This window comes from Rhinolophus sinicus, linkage group LG01 (assembly GCF_036562045.2).
Source record: "Rhinolophus sinicus isolate RSC01 linkage group LG01, ASM3656204v1, whole genome shotgun sequence".
In the NCBI taxonomy this organism is placed as follows: Eukaryota; Metazoa; Chordata; class Mammalia; order Chiroptera; family Rhinolophidae; genus Rhinolophus; species Rhinolophus sinicus.
The window spans coordinates 38,694,540-38,712,793 of record NC_133751.1 but is presented as its reverse complement, the minus strand read 5'-3'; the positions used below and the strand labels follow the sequence as shown (position 1 = coordinate 38,712,793).

The 18,254-nt window shown below is 40.8% G+C and overlaps 1 protein-coding gene across 2 annotated transcripts in view; it reads right to left on the bottom strand.

The window, feature by feature from the left end:
- Positions 1-18,254, bottom strand: part of FNDC3B (fibronectin type III domain containing 3B) — a 320,442-nt gene that overhangs the window by 32,367 nt on the left and 269,821 nt on the right. For both annotated transcript variants that reach the window (XM_019735100.2, XM_019735095.2), the window contains exons 18-22: positions 16,772-16,877; positions 15,686-15,858; positions 13,451-13,564; positions 12,973-13,122; positions 8,090-8,370 (exon numbers count right to left, since the gene is read on the bottom strand). In XM_019735100.2, the coding sequence (XP_019590659.2) occupies positions 8,090-8,370; positions 12,973-13,122; positions 13,451-13,564; positions 15,686-15,858; positions 16,772-16,877 (824 nt within the window). The remainder of the gene's footprint in view (positions 1-8,089; positions 8,371-12,972; positions 13,123-13,450; positions 13,565-15,685; positions 15,859-16,771; positions 16,878-18,254) is intronic.

The following is an 18,254-nucleotide window of genomic DNA, read 5'->3' as shown; positions in this document are numbered from 1 at the left end:
ATTAAGCCAGACAGTAAGTCTCAGTCCTCCTTCAATGGTGTAACAAGCTTCCTCATCTACAAGGTTTACATTTACGTCTTTCTACTATCAAGGCTGCCATTCCCTCCCTTTACTCTATGCACAGGTAGTGCTGGCGCCGGGGGCCCAGACGTTTGCTTCCATCTGCTCATCCAGAGTCCTCCAGAGTCAAGCTCATAGTGAATCCAGGTTTTGCTCTGTGCAGCCCAAACACCCTTAGCTACTTTATAAACAAAAGGAAGTGAGGCAATGGGTTGTTCACAGAAGATTGTTGTTCTGGTCAAGGAAAAAAAAAAAAAACTAAGATCTAAATCAGAAGAATTAAAAAATATTTTATGAAATCTAAGTATTGAGACGCAAAAATAAATATAGATTTAGTATTCGATTTCTTTTGTCATTTCATTTATTTCCTCAAAGCCTCTACAGTACTTTGATGAGTATTGGGTTCCTTACATTTGTAGCTCCACGGCTCTGACCTTTTACCGACAAGTATTTGGGAGGCACAGTCTTTGCCTTAAATACACACGACAAGAACACTATGGTAGCGTTTTCACTTCCTTTACAGTGAAGCTTCTTTGGGAAAGCTGTTCATCACTTTGGTGACCTTGCGGAAATTATCGAACACCTTTAAGTCACAGTTTTCTTAACTACAAAATGGGGATAGTAATATCTTTGCTGCATTTACAAACAGGATTACTTAATTAAGGAATGTGAAAAGCACGTTATATTTTTTTAAATGTTTTATACTTCACCATACAACCAGAAAAGACTTCAAGGTAGCCAAAAGCACTGTGGTGAACTTTAAAGGGCTAATTTATGGCCATATTATTCTCATGGCTTCTTTCGAGGCCATCATTCCTCTCTGACAGTGAAGAACATGTGCTGGGCATACACACAAATGAATGTCTTTGTTTTACTTGCACCATTACCACCACCTCACTTTATAACTTGAATTAATTTGCTGATACCAGCTATGCTTTCCCTTCCTCGAAATTATGGCCAGGGACCCAGCAATGGCATAAAGGACTGGCTGGCTTCTTTTTAAACCATCCACAGTAGGTGAGGATGAGAGAAAGAGCTCTGCAACAGATGGAAATGCCAACAGTGTCGACCAACGACCATCGCACCAAATAGCAAGGAAAACTTGCTTTGTTCAAGAACCTGTGCTATGGAGTAGGGACCTGTATTGTCTCTTGCCTTTAGATATGAGGAAACGGCAGTTCAATTCAGAGAGAGGTTAAATAACTCAACTTAACTGATACAGTGGCTACTAGGTGTTGAAGTCTAGATTTGATATGAACAACCTTATCTCTAATTTCTAACCTGACTCCATGAGGTAGGAATTACTTTGTTTTATAAGTGAAAGAAGTATGGCCGGCTGGGTTCAGTCATTTACACTGATCTACATAGTGGATTCAGGGCAGATCTGGGTGTGAATCTCACCATTTTAGGCTCCAAGTCTTCGTGCATTCTGGCATACCATACTCTCCTAACATAACTTGGACCACACATGGCTTTTAATCCAACCAAAAGATAATTTTAATTCTAACCACACTTTCAGTTCAATAACAATTACCTTTTGCCAATGAAATAGACATTTAAAACAGTCACAAATTTATTTTCACATTATTTAACTTTTGGCCTTGAAATCATTATCCAGATTTTAAAATACTCACTTCAACTTAGCCTTCGTTTTTACAAAAACCCATTTTGTTTCAGTAAAAATGCATGGAAAACAGTTTTCCGTGTAGCTAATGCACTGAACTAATGTTATTAGGTGGATGCAAACGTAATTGCGGTTTTGGCAATTATTTTTTACCTTTTAAATCACAATTACTTTTGTACCCACCTAATAATTAGTTCCAATGATAAAGTAATCCTCAAAACTGAAATAGAACTGCGGAACTCATAAGCTGCAAATAGGCCAGGTCTTCCTGCATTCTGGTAAACATATTAGGAAGTCTGAACATAGAAGGCTGAGAAAGCTGAACAGGACTGAGGTCGTTACTATTTGTTTTATTTTGGGGAGAAAAATGCAGTGTGTGAAAATAATTTAATTCCAGTGAGAGCTCACCTGGGACTAATGAACAAAACAAACACTAACCTGAAGAACACGTCTAAGAATTCACCTCAGAGAAAACTGCTTTTCAAGTTTGATTAAGTTAATTAATATCTATCCAGACCCAAACTTGAGAAGTTTTCTCTTGGCTGAAGTAACATGTTAATCTTGAAATTTAGATAGGATCTGCAGGGCATTTGTTTGTTTGTTTCTTTGTTTTTAACATGCATTGCATACCAGTTTCTGAAATCTTAAGCTCTACAAATTAAGTATAAGGGAAATGGAATTTTGCTTTCCAGTTTAGGGAAGAGACGTAACTCTGGGAAACTATCTTGGTCAGACTGATGTGCAAACTGTCTTTAAGTGCCCAGGAGTCTGCAATATCCATCAATACACTGGTAATACTGATTAAATAAATCAAATAGAGAAACATATTCTTTATTAGTTTTTATTGAAAACCAACTATTAAAATATCTACTGTCCAGGGGCTGGCCCGGTGGCTCAAACTGTTGGAGCTCCATGCTCCTAACTCCGAAGGCTGCCGGTTCAATTCCCACATGGGCCAGTGGGCTCTCAACCAGAAGGTTTCCAGTTTGATTCCTCGAGTCCCGCAAGGGATGGTAGGCTCTGCCCCCTGCAACTAAGATTGAACACGGCACCTTGAGCTGAGCTGTCTCCCGAATGGCTCAGTTGGTTGGAGTGCATCCTCTCAACCACAAGGTTGCTAGTTCGATTCCTCGAGTCCCGCAAGGGATGGTGGGCTCCGCCCCCTGCAACTAAGACTGAACACGGCACCTTGACCTGAGCTGCTGCTGAGCTCCCAGATGGCTCAGTTGGTTGGAGTGTGTCCTCTCAACCACAAGGTTGCCAGTTCGACTCCCACGTGGGATGGTGGGCTGTGCCCCCTGCAACTAGTAACGGCAACTGGACCTGGAGCTGAGCTGCACCCTCCACAACTAAGACTGAAAGGACAACAACTTGAAGCTGAACAGCACCTTCCACAACTAAGATTGAAAGGACAACAACTTGACTTGGAAAAAAGTCCTGGAAGTACACACTGTTCCCCAATAAAGTCCCGTTCCCCTTCCCCAATAAAAATCTTAAAAAAAAAAAAAAAAAATCTACTGTCTAATTCCAGATGCCAAATACATTCCTGCTTCAGAAGATCATAGGCTGCCATAATGCGCTTTATATGCACACACAAAATCAAATTTCTGACATTATATGCATTAAAAAAAAGAATGACTTTCAAAACAAACCTTCCTCAAGTGGGGAAGATGACTTCTCAGTCAGGATTAGCCATCCAAGTACTCAGGATGTCTCAAACGTAGGTTTGGAGTGGGGGGGAAATAGCCTCCCGTCCCCCATGAAGGGTTGTGTAGGAGAGGCCTAAGCAGCAAAAGATGGGCTTTTTGTACCCCTCTCCCACCACCAATCTACCATCTAATTAAGGAGAAGAATATGATGAAAGAGAATAATCGCTAGATAAATTCTGAAGCAATATAAAACGGTAGCTTTAACCCAGGCATCTCTTTGGGGGAAAAGAATATGTTCAGAGTCAAGTTACTCAGGGAAGGCTCCTAGACGGGTAACCTGAGCTGGCTGAGGTTCAGCCCCTCCACCAACCAAGCTTCTTCTCCTGACAGCTCCTTGGATACTGAGTCACCACGCTGTCTCCAGGCACTTAGACTTGCTTTTTTTCCCCATGCCCTGCTCTGATAGGGAAAAAACCTTAAATGTCTCCCATTGCTTAAAGGATAATGCCAGATTTCTAGACACTTCCACCTATAATCTGGTCACAACCCAGTGTCCAGCTCACGTCTTCCCTACCCAGCAATTTACGGAATGCTTACTTACAGAGTGCCAGGCTCCATACTCAGTGCCTGAAATCTTATCTGAAACACACAACAACCCTATTAGATAGTTGAAGTTCTTATCCTCATTTTGCAGATCAGAAAACTAAGGCACACAGAGCCTCACTGACTTGCCAGAGGTCACAGAGATAAGTGAGGGAGCCAGGATTGAAGTCAAGGCTATTGGACTCCAGTGTGCTACTTCGGAACTACTCAGGATTTGTCTAATAAAGCCTGCCTCATCTTGTTAGAATGAAATGATTGATGATTCACTTGACAGGCTAATGCAGTGCTTGACATAGAGTAAGGACTCAATAAATGTTATTTTCATCCTCATTTTACCTAGCAAAAAGAGTATAAAGGAGCATAACAAATAAATTTACCTTTAGTTGTTTGCCAGCTCAGTATGAGTCAGACATATAATGAGGTTGCCAAAAAAAAAAAAAGTAATCTAAGGCAACCTTACTGAACTAACTGCTCCCTTTGGAGAACAAGTAAGGTGACAGCCTTGCTCTTCTCTGAGCGAGCCAGCCAGCCAGCGAGCACATTCCTGGAGGTTTGGGCACCATTCATCAAAGAGGCCATCAGGAAAGAGAATCCACCCAATGAAGAGGGTGAAGGAGGTTACAGAAAACCCATGCTAGTGAGGACGTATCTGAACGAAGCGAGGATGCTTAAGTAGGAGACAGCCAACACTGGGAGATACTGATGACTAGGTACCCTCTGGGGCCCTCTAAACCACAGACTGCAGGAGTGGGGCTCAGACTTCTTTATTTCACAAAAGCGTTCCTTCCAGATGATTCTTATATAATTCACACTCAAGAATCAATGCTCTAGGGCAGAGGCTCTCAGACTTCAACATGCACGACCATCTCCTGCAGGGCTATTTAAAGCACAGAATGCCACTCCACCTCTTAGAGTTTCTGTCTCGGGAGGTCTAGAGTCGGGCCTATTCATTTGCACTTTAGCAAAGTTTCTAGGTGCTGCTGGTGTTGCTGGCCCAGGAATCATTTGACAACCACTGCTGTAGAGGAAGGCCCAGGATCAAAAGCATAGATTTTAGATACAAAGAGGTTTTAACAAAATAGCTATTCACAGGTGGTATGCCTAGTGATGAGAAACTGGGCCCACTGCCCCAGGACTAGAGACGCTCAAGCCAGGGCACTGGAAAGGGGCAACACCATGTGATCTAGTCTCTCTCAGCTTGCAAAGACTATACGACCCTATGTGGCTGGAAGCATGGAAAGGAAAGCTACGTCTGTTATCAATAACATTTTTCTTCCTCCTCAAACCAAAACATAAACTCAGTTTCAAACTCAGTTCTAAGCGTAACAGTAATGCCTTTAAAAAGAGCATTGGAATTCCAAATTCCATACAGGGTGTCAGAAGCCAATGGGTATTTTTGCAAGCACCAATGGCGATGCAATGGATCTATTGAAAAACCCTCTTGCATCAGTAGGTTTGCTAGAGAGCCAAACACATTTCTGTTCCCACAAGACGGAGAAAGAAAATACTCAGTGTGAGAACAATTTGTAACTGCTGAAAGTTCAACAAAAAAATTCACCAAAGAAACAAGTCCTTTATCGAAGCCCCGTGGACTGCTTAAAATATTGCATTCCATATTTTCATCTAAAACATCATGATGTGTTCTCTGTATGTTTTAACCAACTTAGGGGTCAGAAAAACGTGAGGTAAAGGTTGACTGCACCCAAATTATACCTTTAGTTCCTTGAAATATTCATTTTGTGTTTCACTATAATTACTGCAATTGTGTTTTTGAAACAAAAGAACAAGCCTGTGGTTAACCAGAGTTCTACTACAGAGCACCCAGTCATAGAAACTAGTATAAAGTTGTATAAAGATGATCTTAAACATGAATATTAATCTTAGTATCTTAACTACGAAACATCTGATTTATTTATTGATTGATCAGCAAAGACTTTGTTTTGTTTTGTTTTCTGTGGGGCGGGGGGGGGGAAGAACACACAATATGACCAGAGCCAAAAATTTGTCTTTTCTAAAGGTGTGCAATTTTCATTTGACTGTATGTTGCCTAATACAAGTCAGCATTCCTCCAATATCAACCTCCTGTCATCCTTCAAGTTTACAATCAGGTAAGCCACCTTTATGGTAGGCACAACGTCAGGAAGAAGTGAAATTCCTCAGCAAGCACCTTTCCCTAATAGCCCTTTGATGACTTCTCATCCAAATGTTTACAGGACTGAGCTGAGAATTTGAGTCCACTCTGGGATAGACATGGGTGTGAATCAGTGTGGACACAAAGCCTTTCAGTGAATCTCTGTGGCTTCTTCAGAGGTTTTCTAGCCCGAGAGATCAAGGTCAAGCAAAATTCTGGACATCTGGTCTTTTGGAAACAGCTGGGGGATGCTGTTCACTCGGTCATTTCCGCCCAGAAATGAGACCTCATGGTCAAGTTTCCTTAGAGCTTCAGGACGGGAAATTCCCTGAGGTCAAGGTCTGGGTTTAATCTTCTCTGGATTTCCTCAGCACCTGACTGAGTGCTCTGGAACAATGGGCACTGAGCATTTGGTTAGCCAACAAGAGTGAAGACTGCTTTTCTGAGATTGACTTAAAAGGCTAAAACTGAGAGAATGCCCTTGGCCTGCCTCCTCATCTATTTAAGTTACGTACCTCTTTATTCTGTTTCTATTTCAAATCCCACTTAGAACCATCCTTCCCATTCGGAATCCCAAGTCTTCTCTGAAACGTCAACAGGACTGCGTACAGTGTTATTTTCAGCCTGTGATGTCACAATAACTTATCATCTTAGGTTCCTATTTAAGTGTCCCTCAACTCTGTGAGTGCTCTCAGGGCAAGAATAGTGTTTATCACTGTTTTATAGACCCACAGTGTCCAGAACTGTGCCCCGAAGAGATTTCTTAGAAGAATAAAAGATTAGAAAACACAAAAACACTGTCATTGTTTTGAAAAGCAAAATGAATATACTTATATAAATTATTCACAAAAGATTTGGTGAGAGAGAAGAAAATAGTAGAGATAATATATGGCAGGACAGAACTTTTGTATTTTATAACTGATTAGTGGATTTTCTTCAGCTTCTGGGGATAAAAATGGTAGCGTACCAGATCACCCAACTAGAAAGGACTGCAGAAAAAAAATAAGTGAAGTAATGACTCCTTTTCCAGTAGCAAGTTACCTGCATGCCCTTCACTCTGCCCCCACCCCCCGCCCCACCCCAGGAAGAACTCATTTTGTTGGATGGTTGTCTTGATGATGATGAAAATTACAACCCATGTTTACTGTGCACTTGATATATACCGCTGGGCTCTGTGTAAGCATTTCATGTTAATTTATTTACTGTTTACAACAATCCCCTGAGGCAAGCAATCTTGTTCTCCCCACTTACGGAAGAGGACACTGAGACAAAGAGAAATTCAGTAACTTGCCTGAAGACACAGCTGCTGACCTGAATGTGAGTCTATGCTCTCCTTTACCTGCTCAAGAAACAATTCAATCTGACCAAGGGAGATGCCTGGACTGGGAACCCCTGAATAACCACAGGTGGTTCCTCTACTTCTCGAATGCTGAGCGTAATTGTTATTTTGAGTGAATTGTGGCAATGTGGGGACAGAGCTAAATGATTTGAAATTTTAAAAGGCCATGGTGAAGAAAAAGATGTGTGAGAAGAGGAAGGGGAGGTGGCTGGCTCCCCATACGAACACTGGGGAAGAAAGAACGCAGATGTTAATGGAGGTTTGCTTGGTGGTGTGTGAAACTTCTTTTCTGGCCCCTTGTGAAATCCTGAGTAAAAGCAACATCACCATTTTTTTTTTGTAACACTGTTTGCTTTTGGGGCATCAGAAGAATAGCAGAGGTCAGCAAAGACAAGGTGAGGACAAAGGCTGTACACAGAAGGATGAGTCACAGTAAAAAACAAAGAAAAGTGGTTACTAAGAAGGAGCAATTGATTTACAGAGGTAGGTGAAATTGTGTAAATTTCTAACCGACTCAAAGTATAAAGCAATACAAGTCTTAAAGCTATATTTGCATTTAGTACTCTTAAATATGTTAATTAAGAATGGCTAGAAATCACTCAACTGCCCTCTAGAACCGAAAGGGTGTGTAGCCGCAGTGCTGATATGTCCACGCAGCTTTATTTCTCTTTCCCTTTACTCACCGGTAGGTGGTTTCTGGAAGGAGCTCTTTCAGAATGTGGGTGGTGGTATTGCCCACGGTGATGCTAGCGTCTCCAAGATCAATATTGTAAGCAAGGATTTCAGATCCATTATTGCACGGCTCTTCCCAGTTCAATACAAGGCACACAGAAGGTGAATCAGGGTGGGCATGGAGGGTCTCCTCTTCCAGGACACAGAGAGTGGAGACAGGGTCTGGGGCAGATGCTGGCGTCTGGCAAAGGACAAGATCACTGTACGGTCCTGCTCCAGCTTGATTGACAGCCTAAAGGACAACAGTAAGACAAAGGCCACATGACCCCATTGTATATTCTAATGTCTCCATGTTAAGTGCTGTTAAATAAATCTAAACTAATATACAATTTACTCTAGAAACAGGTAGAAATAAATCCTAGAAAAATGTTCACTTCAATCTAATGCCAATCACATCTCATCCGTTAATAAAGCCAAAGACGATAACATCGCCATCATCATCTTTTATGGCAAACAATTGTACAATAACTCTATTTATACTGGCATGGCCCACTGCAGGTTACATACTGTCTCATGCGATCTTCCCAATAACCCTCTGAGGCAGACAGTAAATGGCAAAATTTCTTATCTGCCTCTCACAGAGGAGGGGATTCCAAGTCAGATTAAATAACTCATGCCCCAGGTGTAGAGGCAAAGCAGGGACTGGAATTCAGTAATCTGACTTTTAACTCTAGTGCTGCCCTGGACAAGCAATAGGAATCTTTACTTTTTTAGAAAAATCTCTACTGTTTTCCATAGGAATGATGAACTCATATCTGAAATCAATTCTCAGTCCTGTCTTGACTTTACCTGAGGGCAACAGCTAACACCTTCATCATTCATCGCTCTTTCAAATGCTCCTTCACTGGTCTCCAGGACCCATACTCTTGTTTCTACTTACCTGCTGCTTCTTTTCAATCACCTTTGCTGGTTGCTACTCATCACCCACATCTCTCAACACGGGAAGGCACCCAGGGCTTGGACATCTTTTCTTTTCTATCTCTGCTAAACTCTTGAAGACCTCATCTGATCTCAGGAGGTAAACAACATTTATACCCTAGTTCCAAACTTATTTGTGTAGCTTGGACCTCTGCCTTGAATGTCAGCCTAATGTATCCAGCTGCGTTTTGGGTGCCTCCACTTGAAAGTCAAATAGGCATCTCAAACTCAAGTGTCCACACAGCTCCTCACCTCCACCCCGATCTCTCTTCACCAAAAACCTCACTGCACTTCCTGTAGTTGTCCCCATTCTTCAGGTTGTTCAAATCATATCCCTGCATCATCACTGGACATCTTCCCTTCACACCTCTATCCAGGCCATTACCCTGTCCTGTACCACCCTCATCTAATTACACTCTCTGTCCTCTAGTCACTGTAATGACCTCCTAACTGGTGTCTATGTTAGCCCTCGCCCCATTGTCTCTATTCACAGCAAGTGATTGAGAGTGACACTCCTCAAATCCCTTCAATGGCCTCCAACCATATTCAGAATAAACTCTGAAGTCCTTACAACAGCCCACAGACCCTGTCTGATCTGCTCACCACCACCCTCCTCCCCCCAAACCCATCACCATTCTGACTTCATCCCCCACTTGTCTTCCCCACTGACTGCTCCAGCCAAACAGGTTTCTTTGACGTTCCACAGGAACACAAAGTTTGCTCCTATCTCAGAGCCTCTGCACTTGCTGCCCCTTCTGTTCAGAAAGCTTTTCCCCAGACTTCTGCACAGCTCACTCGAGCAGCTCCTACAGGCCTTCTTTCAAGTGCTACCTTTTCAATGAGCTCTCTCTGAACACCAGACTGAAACTTGCAGTCACCCTCCCCTAGCCCCCTCTAACCCTCATTTCCTATTTCCCTTCTTTGTTTTATTTGTCACCATAGCATTTGTCACCAACACAGTATAAATTTCATTTAATTACTGTCCTGATTAAAATGTAAGTCCCATAAGGGCAAATGCCATATCTGTTTGGTTCATGGTTGTATTCCTAGAAACTAGAATACCTGATACAGAGTATGTATTCAATAAATGTTATTAAAAATATTTTTTTTCCTTATAAAGAGAAAAACATTTGTGAATGTTACCAAAGTGAATGTATTCTAAAACTTAGTTCTCATTTACTTCATAGGAGAGCTTATGAGGACAAATTAAAACAAAAACAAACAAAAAAACTTGTTCAAAACAAAACTTGCAATATCTGTGCATTACTCTTAATTTCAAAGAAACAAACTAATAGCATTCATTTGCTATTAAATCACTTTTGAAACTCTACTTAATATTCTGTCATATCTAGTCCCATTTCATGATAATACTTCAACTTTCTGTTAGGTAAAACTTTAATGCTACAATTTATTTTAACGGCATATATTTGGAGATTTTATTTCTGGATAGAAATTTATCATGGAGCAGAAAAGTAAGACCTAGTGGAGCTCAATGTTCATATGGACTAAGGCTTTCTATCACCATAAAATAGAAGAAAAAGAACAGCTTTTAGAGTTGGAGCTTAGTTCAAATCTTGATTCCTTTATTACTAACTGTGGTCTTAGGCAAATTAATATCTCAGAGCCTGTTTCCTAGATGTAAAATGGGGACAGTAACACCTAATTCATAGGATTATTGTAAAGATTAAATTGATTAACATGTAAAATCCTGGCAGAGTATCAGTTCAACAGTCAGTGCTTCACTTCTCTCCTTCCCATAGGGAAAAGCAAGAACAAAATAGCATTTTCCCCAACTAAAAGAACAAAAACCAAGACTTTTAAAATTTTGAACTAATTTTAGATTTATAGAAAAGTTGCAAAAATAGTACAGAGAAATTTCTGTACATCTCTTACCTTGCTTTCCCTAACATTAACACTTCACAAAACGAAACAATGATCAAAACCAGGGAATTAACATTAGTACAACTTTACTAATTAATTATATCGAGACCTGATTAAAATCTTACCAATTTCTCCAATGATGTTGTTTTTCTATTGTAGGACCCCACTTTCTTTCATTAGCTTCATTCTACGGGAATTGTATTTTCTTGATCTATACCACTTATTATTACCAGTTTTCAAAGTAAACAACTCAGAAGCATCTTTTGCTAAATAAAAGTATGCCTACAACATACAATATGCCTCATGTAAACAGAATTACTTTGGCACTTGTTAATTAAAATATTCCTAAGGAAGAATATAAAACTTCAAAAATTCCCGAGCAAACAAGCTATGTTTTGCCCAATTTTTATAAAACACAGCATAGCTATGATAGAGTTTAAGGCACCAGTATTCAAAAGAATATTTGGGTTTATCCTGACTCTGTAGTAATGTCAAATGAAAATAATTCATATTTGGCTCACAGGTACCAAGAAATCAATGTCGGCTGAGGAGACACTTTTCCAGCAGTACTTCTTTAGCATAGCAATGGCGGCTTTGAAAATACTATCCCCTTCACAGAGTCTGACTCATTTTAAGACAAAGAATTATAGACATTTGAAACTGTTTTCTACTTCTACTTGTCAAAACAGGGAGGCAGGCTCTATTTTTACCAATGCAGCTTTTAAAATGCAGTTTGGGGAAGTCAATGCTAAGTGACAACATATACCCCAAAAGAAAAAGAGCAAGAACATTTTAAGGAGAGACCAAAACTCGAAAAGCCTAAGTTCTTTCCTGTGGTGGCAGACAGTTCTTTATTTATATCCTGCCTGATTCCAAAAACAGGAGAGTGGCATATAATTTAACCTCTTCCCCATGACTCAGCATCTCTATTATAAAGATCAGATAACGTGCTGTGACCCTGACTCATTGACAAAGGGTTAATTATGTCCTAGGTGCGCCTTTCAAGAAGGAAGTGTAAAATAAAAAGAGTTTATTCAGAAATGGTTACGATAAAGTAGGCTTCAGAATTTAACAGAGAAGCTTCAATTGATCTGGAAAATTAACTTATGAAGGGAATGTTTTCTCCAAAGAGGCCGAGACACTAATGTCGCTGGACTTGTAATAAGCAATTCAATCTGACTTAAATCAGGTGAAAACCTAAATCTGGCATCTTTGCTTCTTTGTCTATTTAAATCCAATGTGTGTGATGCCAGAATTGTTCTTCAAGGTCAAGAATCACATCTCACTAATCTTTGTATCTCTCCTCTGGATCGTCCCCGGTCATGCTTTGATTCTGGCACAGTCGCGTTCAAGAAACGTTACTGAACAAAAGGAAAGAAATGGACGAAGAACCCTGTTTCTCAGGACAATAAAAAGGAGAAAAAATGATTTACCCAAGCCAATAAAGCAAAAGTAAACCCACAACTGTTGTCACTCTCAGGGTTGGGCTAGAAGCCAATTATTCCTGATGTTATTGTATTTGGACTCCCAAGTGGAAGCTTACAGATAACCAGCCTCATTAACCGTCACTGAGAAGTGGGAGGTGGGTCCTGTAATCTAATGCAGACTAGTCCAAATTAATGTTTCTTCCTGGGTCCACTTAACGGCGGGCATATAAACTTTGTCTTTTGCCAGTGCTTTGTAAGTGGCTTTCCCACTGCAAGGTGCATCTCAGAGGAATTCAGACAGAAAGAATCTTCCCTAAGCAGCTGTGACACCTTTGCCTTGGAGTCAGTCATTTATTTAGTGAATTGATAAACAAGCAAGATGCAAGGGTGGTGAGAAAAGAACCTGGTTTTGTTCTTGTATTTCAGGGCCTGCTCCAGAAGCAGAAATTAACTGGAAAATACCATAGCAATTAAATTTATTTTTCTTTAGAAGACTCTTTTCCCACATTCTCTCTCTTAGTGGCATCCATCATGAGCCTTTGAGTGAGTTTGCCCAAGAGTCTTCCATGGGACACCAGAGTTTGTAAGTCTGAGTAATGCCAACCTACCTGCAGTCTGCAGCAATACTGGGCAGCAGGCAACAGAGCCCTGATTTCAAAGCCGGTGTCGGTCCCATGATAAATGAGTTCTAAGGACTCTTCATCTTCTCCCCATTCCAACCTGTACTCTGAGATGTCAGCACCGGAGCTTTCAGGACTCTGGAAAACACAAATTCGGGTAGTTAATTTCATTGAGAAGAAAATACTCTGATGTTTGTGTTCAACCAACCAAACTGGAAAAGAGAACACCATGCCCCAGGAAATTCCAAATAGATTAAAAAAAGAAAATGCATGAAAGAGATACTCAATTTTGACCAGTGGTAAAAATTTCCACAACTCTGAATGCTATAAGCCAGTGCCAAGGGGGATTAATGTGTAAAAATCACCCATCTGTGAATTTTGGCTTTGTAGGTTCCTCCTGACTTGCACTGAGTGGCAGATAAAGTAGAAGGAACAGAAATCAATGCAGAACATGTGCCTGACTTACCTCCCAGCTCACTAGGACACATCCATCAGGTGTAAAAGAAATACAAGGTGCTTTGCATTGTCCAGGAGGCCCTGCAGCAGTGGTAATTTCTGAGACATCAGAATAGGGGCCATACTGAAAGAGAAGAACACGCACATCCTCGTATGTATGTGCACACACACACACACACACACGTGTATGTGACCGTGCATATACAAGCTTGTAACCAATAAGGGCTAGGCTAACACTATCGTCAATGCAACAGATCCAAAACTATTACCTAGTGGCATTTTCACTTTCAAATGAATGTGTGTTAGGTTTTCTTCCTACACAATTTCCCTGAGTGGTAAATGTCTACTATATATGTATATTCTTTTTATTCAAATGGATTAGAAAGCTGGTTTACTAAAACATTTTTCCTGTACTGTGACATCAGAAAACAAAATTACGCTGATTCTTAACACAACAGGCATTCTGTTTTAACATTTCGCATAGGACATCAAAGAACACTAAGTCAGATGTACACTGCAGTTTAATTTTTCATACATAAAAATACACTGAAAATTGTTGATTATCAAATTCCGAGTATTTCTTCTAGTTATTGCAAGTTGACATTTTGAAAATTAATGCTCCTGTTAACGTGTTCTCAGCATGTCCCACCATCTCAACTTTCTGAAGGTTTATACTGCACTCCTGTTTTCTTTACATTATTACCATCAGTGACCACACCACTGAGGCCCAATTGCACCTGGAGACTGAAAACATTTCGAGAGAATCATAATTCCAGGCTAATGAAGTACATGACTATGTTTTTCAAAATGGGAAAAAAACATTAAAAAAACAAAACAGAAAAAAAACCTCTCACATTTTTCCAACACAACTTGTAAATATGCTGGATGGGGGTGGGAGGTTGGGATGGGAGAGAAACTCTCTGAAATGAAACTCTCTGAAGGTGGCTAAAAGTCAAATAAATGGTTAACTTCCAACATAAGAGGAATAAACCAAGACTAAAGCTAGTTCTTTACATCATAGTTAAAGTGAGACAAAGTAAAACTCAAATCAGCACAGTTACATCATTTTATAGCGGAGATCCCTTGAAAAGCTGATGGGGGAAAAGGCCAAAACAAAAGAATGATGGAGTTTCTGCAGCATCTGCGGCCGTCACCATCCATCCTCTTTGTATTTATATAAGTTCGGAGGCATAGGCCTCCTATCTTCTCATCAATACATTTTTACTGTTTACTTTCATGTTGTTGATTTTTGGTAATGTAGATAGTTGTGTTGTGTCTGAAATGCCTTCCTAATGGGGAATGAGAAGAAATCCAGCTCCCGCTAAAAGCTGGCAACCCTACTTCAGGCCAGATGTTTTCAGTCAGTGGTGGCTAACATGAAATGGACTAAAACACATTTCACTTCTGAAAGACTTTAACAAGTCTACCGAGAATGAGAGAAAGGTCACTGTCAACATCGTGTCATTGTTAGTTTCGCTTTCTTATTTTAAAATTTTTCATCAATTAATTACATATATTTATTTGCATGGAATTTATCTATACAAATCACTAGCACTTTGCAGGGACATGAGCAGCAGTCTGCTTTATTGATACCCTTCTGCCTTCTTTTATGTTTCTGCCCATCTGTGACACACCAAAAAGCCCTACAGTTTCTGGGTCACCTTGTTCTCATTACGAATCTCTCCCAAATCCACAGCACTCTGCAATTTAAAATAACAATAACAGCAGCAACAACTAACACCTTTGTGGCTATCACACAGACACATACTTTCACTTGCTGATAACCCACCATGACAACTATCATGGAGCAGTAGAAGGGTCAGAGAGCTCTAGTCTTCACTTGAAATACAACTAAAATAAGGTGGCCTCACCAGCCATTATCCCACTTCAGGTTTAAAAACTGATCTAAGACATTACTGGGTAATTTAGACAATATGAGAAAAGAATATTATTGTAGTCCTAATTTCCTGTAGCTGATAAAAGAGTCAATGAGTGAATAGGAAATTATTTTGAAAACCACCAAAACTATCTACAGGGTGACGTTCTTATTAATCTTGAACGCTTTCTTAACAGAATGATATAAGGACATAAGAAACAAAATTTCCAATGCTGGAAACATAAAATCACAATATATCAATTCAGAAAGAAGATTTTATATACATTCTTTAATGGCTGTCAAGGTCAGCCAGAGACTGCTGAGGATTTTCAGGAGGGTGGAAAGGAAGTGTTAGAAGCTTATACTTACCCCTCCATCGTTCAGAGCCCTCACTCTGAAACGATACACAGTTCCGGGAAGCAGGTTGCCCACAGTGCACTGGAGCTCTGGCCCGTGGTACACTTCTGAGGCTACATCCTCGGGTTCTGTCATCTCCACACTGTACTCTGAGACCTCACAGCCACTTTCTGAGGCAGGGACATCTAGGAGTGGAGAATGTTTGTCAGCACATCATGTTTGTGTTTCCCGATGACAAAAATCACAGCTGATTTTCCACAAGGTTGCTAAACACCATGTAGGTGGCCCCTCCTCTGTATCTTTCTTATAAAAGAACCCACACCCCACCCCCAAAAAGAAAGGAGATACAAAAGAAGTTTCTGAATGATGTTACCCATACTTTCCAAAGCAAGAACATTTAAGTACATTTAATCATGTTAATGATTTAAAAACAATAGAACCACTAAGGCAAATTTCTTTACAATCTAAGACAAGGGAAGAGAAGAAACTGAGGAAAATCTCTAACTTGAAACCAAAGGTCAGGATAAATCAAGATAAATGACCCAGAGTTGGCACAGTATTTTATTATATTTCAGACACAGTGGTGGGGGGAAAAGTCTGACAGAGTTCTGCAGGTTTACATTTGCAATTTTACATGCTGTGAACTGCTGACACAAGAAATGCTAACACCGCTGGAATCAACGCTGTAAAGCACCGTGACCCACACAGGACAAAGCAGCAAAGGCGAGGGGGAATTAGATGTGACCTCACAAACCATTTTCTCGGTTTAATCTCTAAACTGAGCACAACTTTTATGAGTCAAGTTGAAAATTTCCTGAAAAAGACTTGCTGCTCTGGCACATTTTCTAGAAAAGTGCCCTCCAGAGGGTAGGGACTGAGCCACGTGTGTGGCACTGCCAGGAAAGGGAGGGAGAGCAACAGCGAGTGGGAGAACACAAACCCCAGCCAACGTACACGAAAAAGAACACGGCCATTTTCAACAGGAAAAACAACGGTTTTCAGAAGGAAAACTTCCAACTTAATTACAAAGCATTACGTCTTTCACTCCATCTCCAATGGTCCAAAACTGTCCATGTCAATGGGAAGATGTGCACTTACCCCACTCTAAGTGGACTTCTTTGTGCCTTGGTCTACCCAGGACCCTCGGTGGCCGACACGCACCTGGCGCAATGCTTAGTGTGCGGACAGGGAGACTCTCGGAGCACTGCGGGAGAAACACCAGACAGAACCAGCTCAGTTATGGGAATTGATTAGACCTCTATATACCAGACTGATTCTACCACGTAACTGTAAATGCTACCAAAAGGGGGTTACACATTGCATGTGCACACATGATTTCTTATGCAATGAGGTAGAGGTGTGTGTGTGTGTGTGTAAGTGTGGACATATACTGCATACGGCACTGGTAAAAATGATTATATCTGAAACCAGACTTGTAGACATGAGTGTTCTGTATCCCAAGCACACAGTTACTTTCCTTTATACCAAAATTAGACCCTTCATGAGGACAGAAGAGGACACAAAACAACAGCTGGATGAAAATTTTAAATGGTATCATAAATAGCCAACCATCCACATACAGAGCAGAAAAAGCAAATAAAGTCAATATTAATCAACCGAGTCTGACATTAACCAGCAGGTTCAATTAATGCTAAAATAAGCAGGCCTTCTTTTTGCAGGAACTGGTTGTATAAAGCTGGTGGTTTGGAAGTTGAACCCCTTTTGGAGTCAGGAGACAACCAGGCAGAGCAATGCAGCGCCACTGAACTTATTCTCCTCGAGGAGAGGTGCTACAGAGACGTGCTCTGTGCTCTGAGCAGCACTGTCTGTGTCGCCGCGAGCTGCGCCTCACACACAAGAGGTATCGCTGACATTCTGTGGCGTTGGTGTGGATATACCCCACCCTGGAAGGCGCTCCAGAGAGCTCTGGCCTGCATAAGGATGGTCAACTGGTCCTCCTGTCCACAAGGAGTCTATCCGTATGGGCAGTGTAAACACCACAGTACCACTATCTTTGGAGGTGGGGAGTGGAATAAACATAAGATAATGCTGGACGTGGCCTGACTGGCAAAATTAGGCACCGAATGGCAGGTATTTGTTTGAAAAGTCAACTCAGCACAGAGTTACGAGCCAGCATATCTCTCAATCTCTCTTGCTCAATATTATGGTTTCAAATGCTAATGTTAAACATCTATATAATGAAAATGTCTTCTTGCTATCTTGGCCCTCACTCACATTCTGAACGTAAGTTAAAGTCATTTAGGTAACACTATCTCACTTCTAGAGCACTTCTTGTGTATTTACGAGGTTATTTTGAGCCTCTGAGAAAACTGTGTGGTTCAAACCAAGGCTCTTAACATGTTAACTGGATGATGTAAGGTCACATAAATAGAAAACAAGAAACCGGCTCCTGCTCACGGATGTGCAAGTTGGGCACTGCACAACTGCAGGAGGTACCGGAACCACTCAGCTCAGTCAACATAAATGCAGATGGCTTTTACAATGACTTCCCAGCAGATGGCAGTAAACTAACTTGGGGAAAGTGTGTCTCAAAGTTGCCAGATGTGGTAACAGCAGAGCT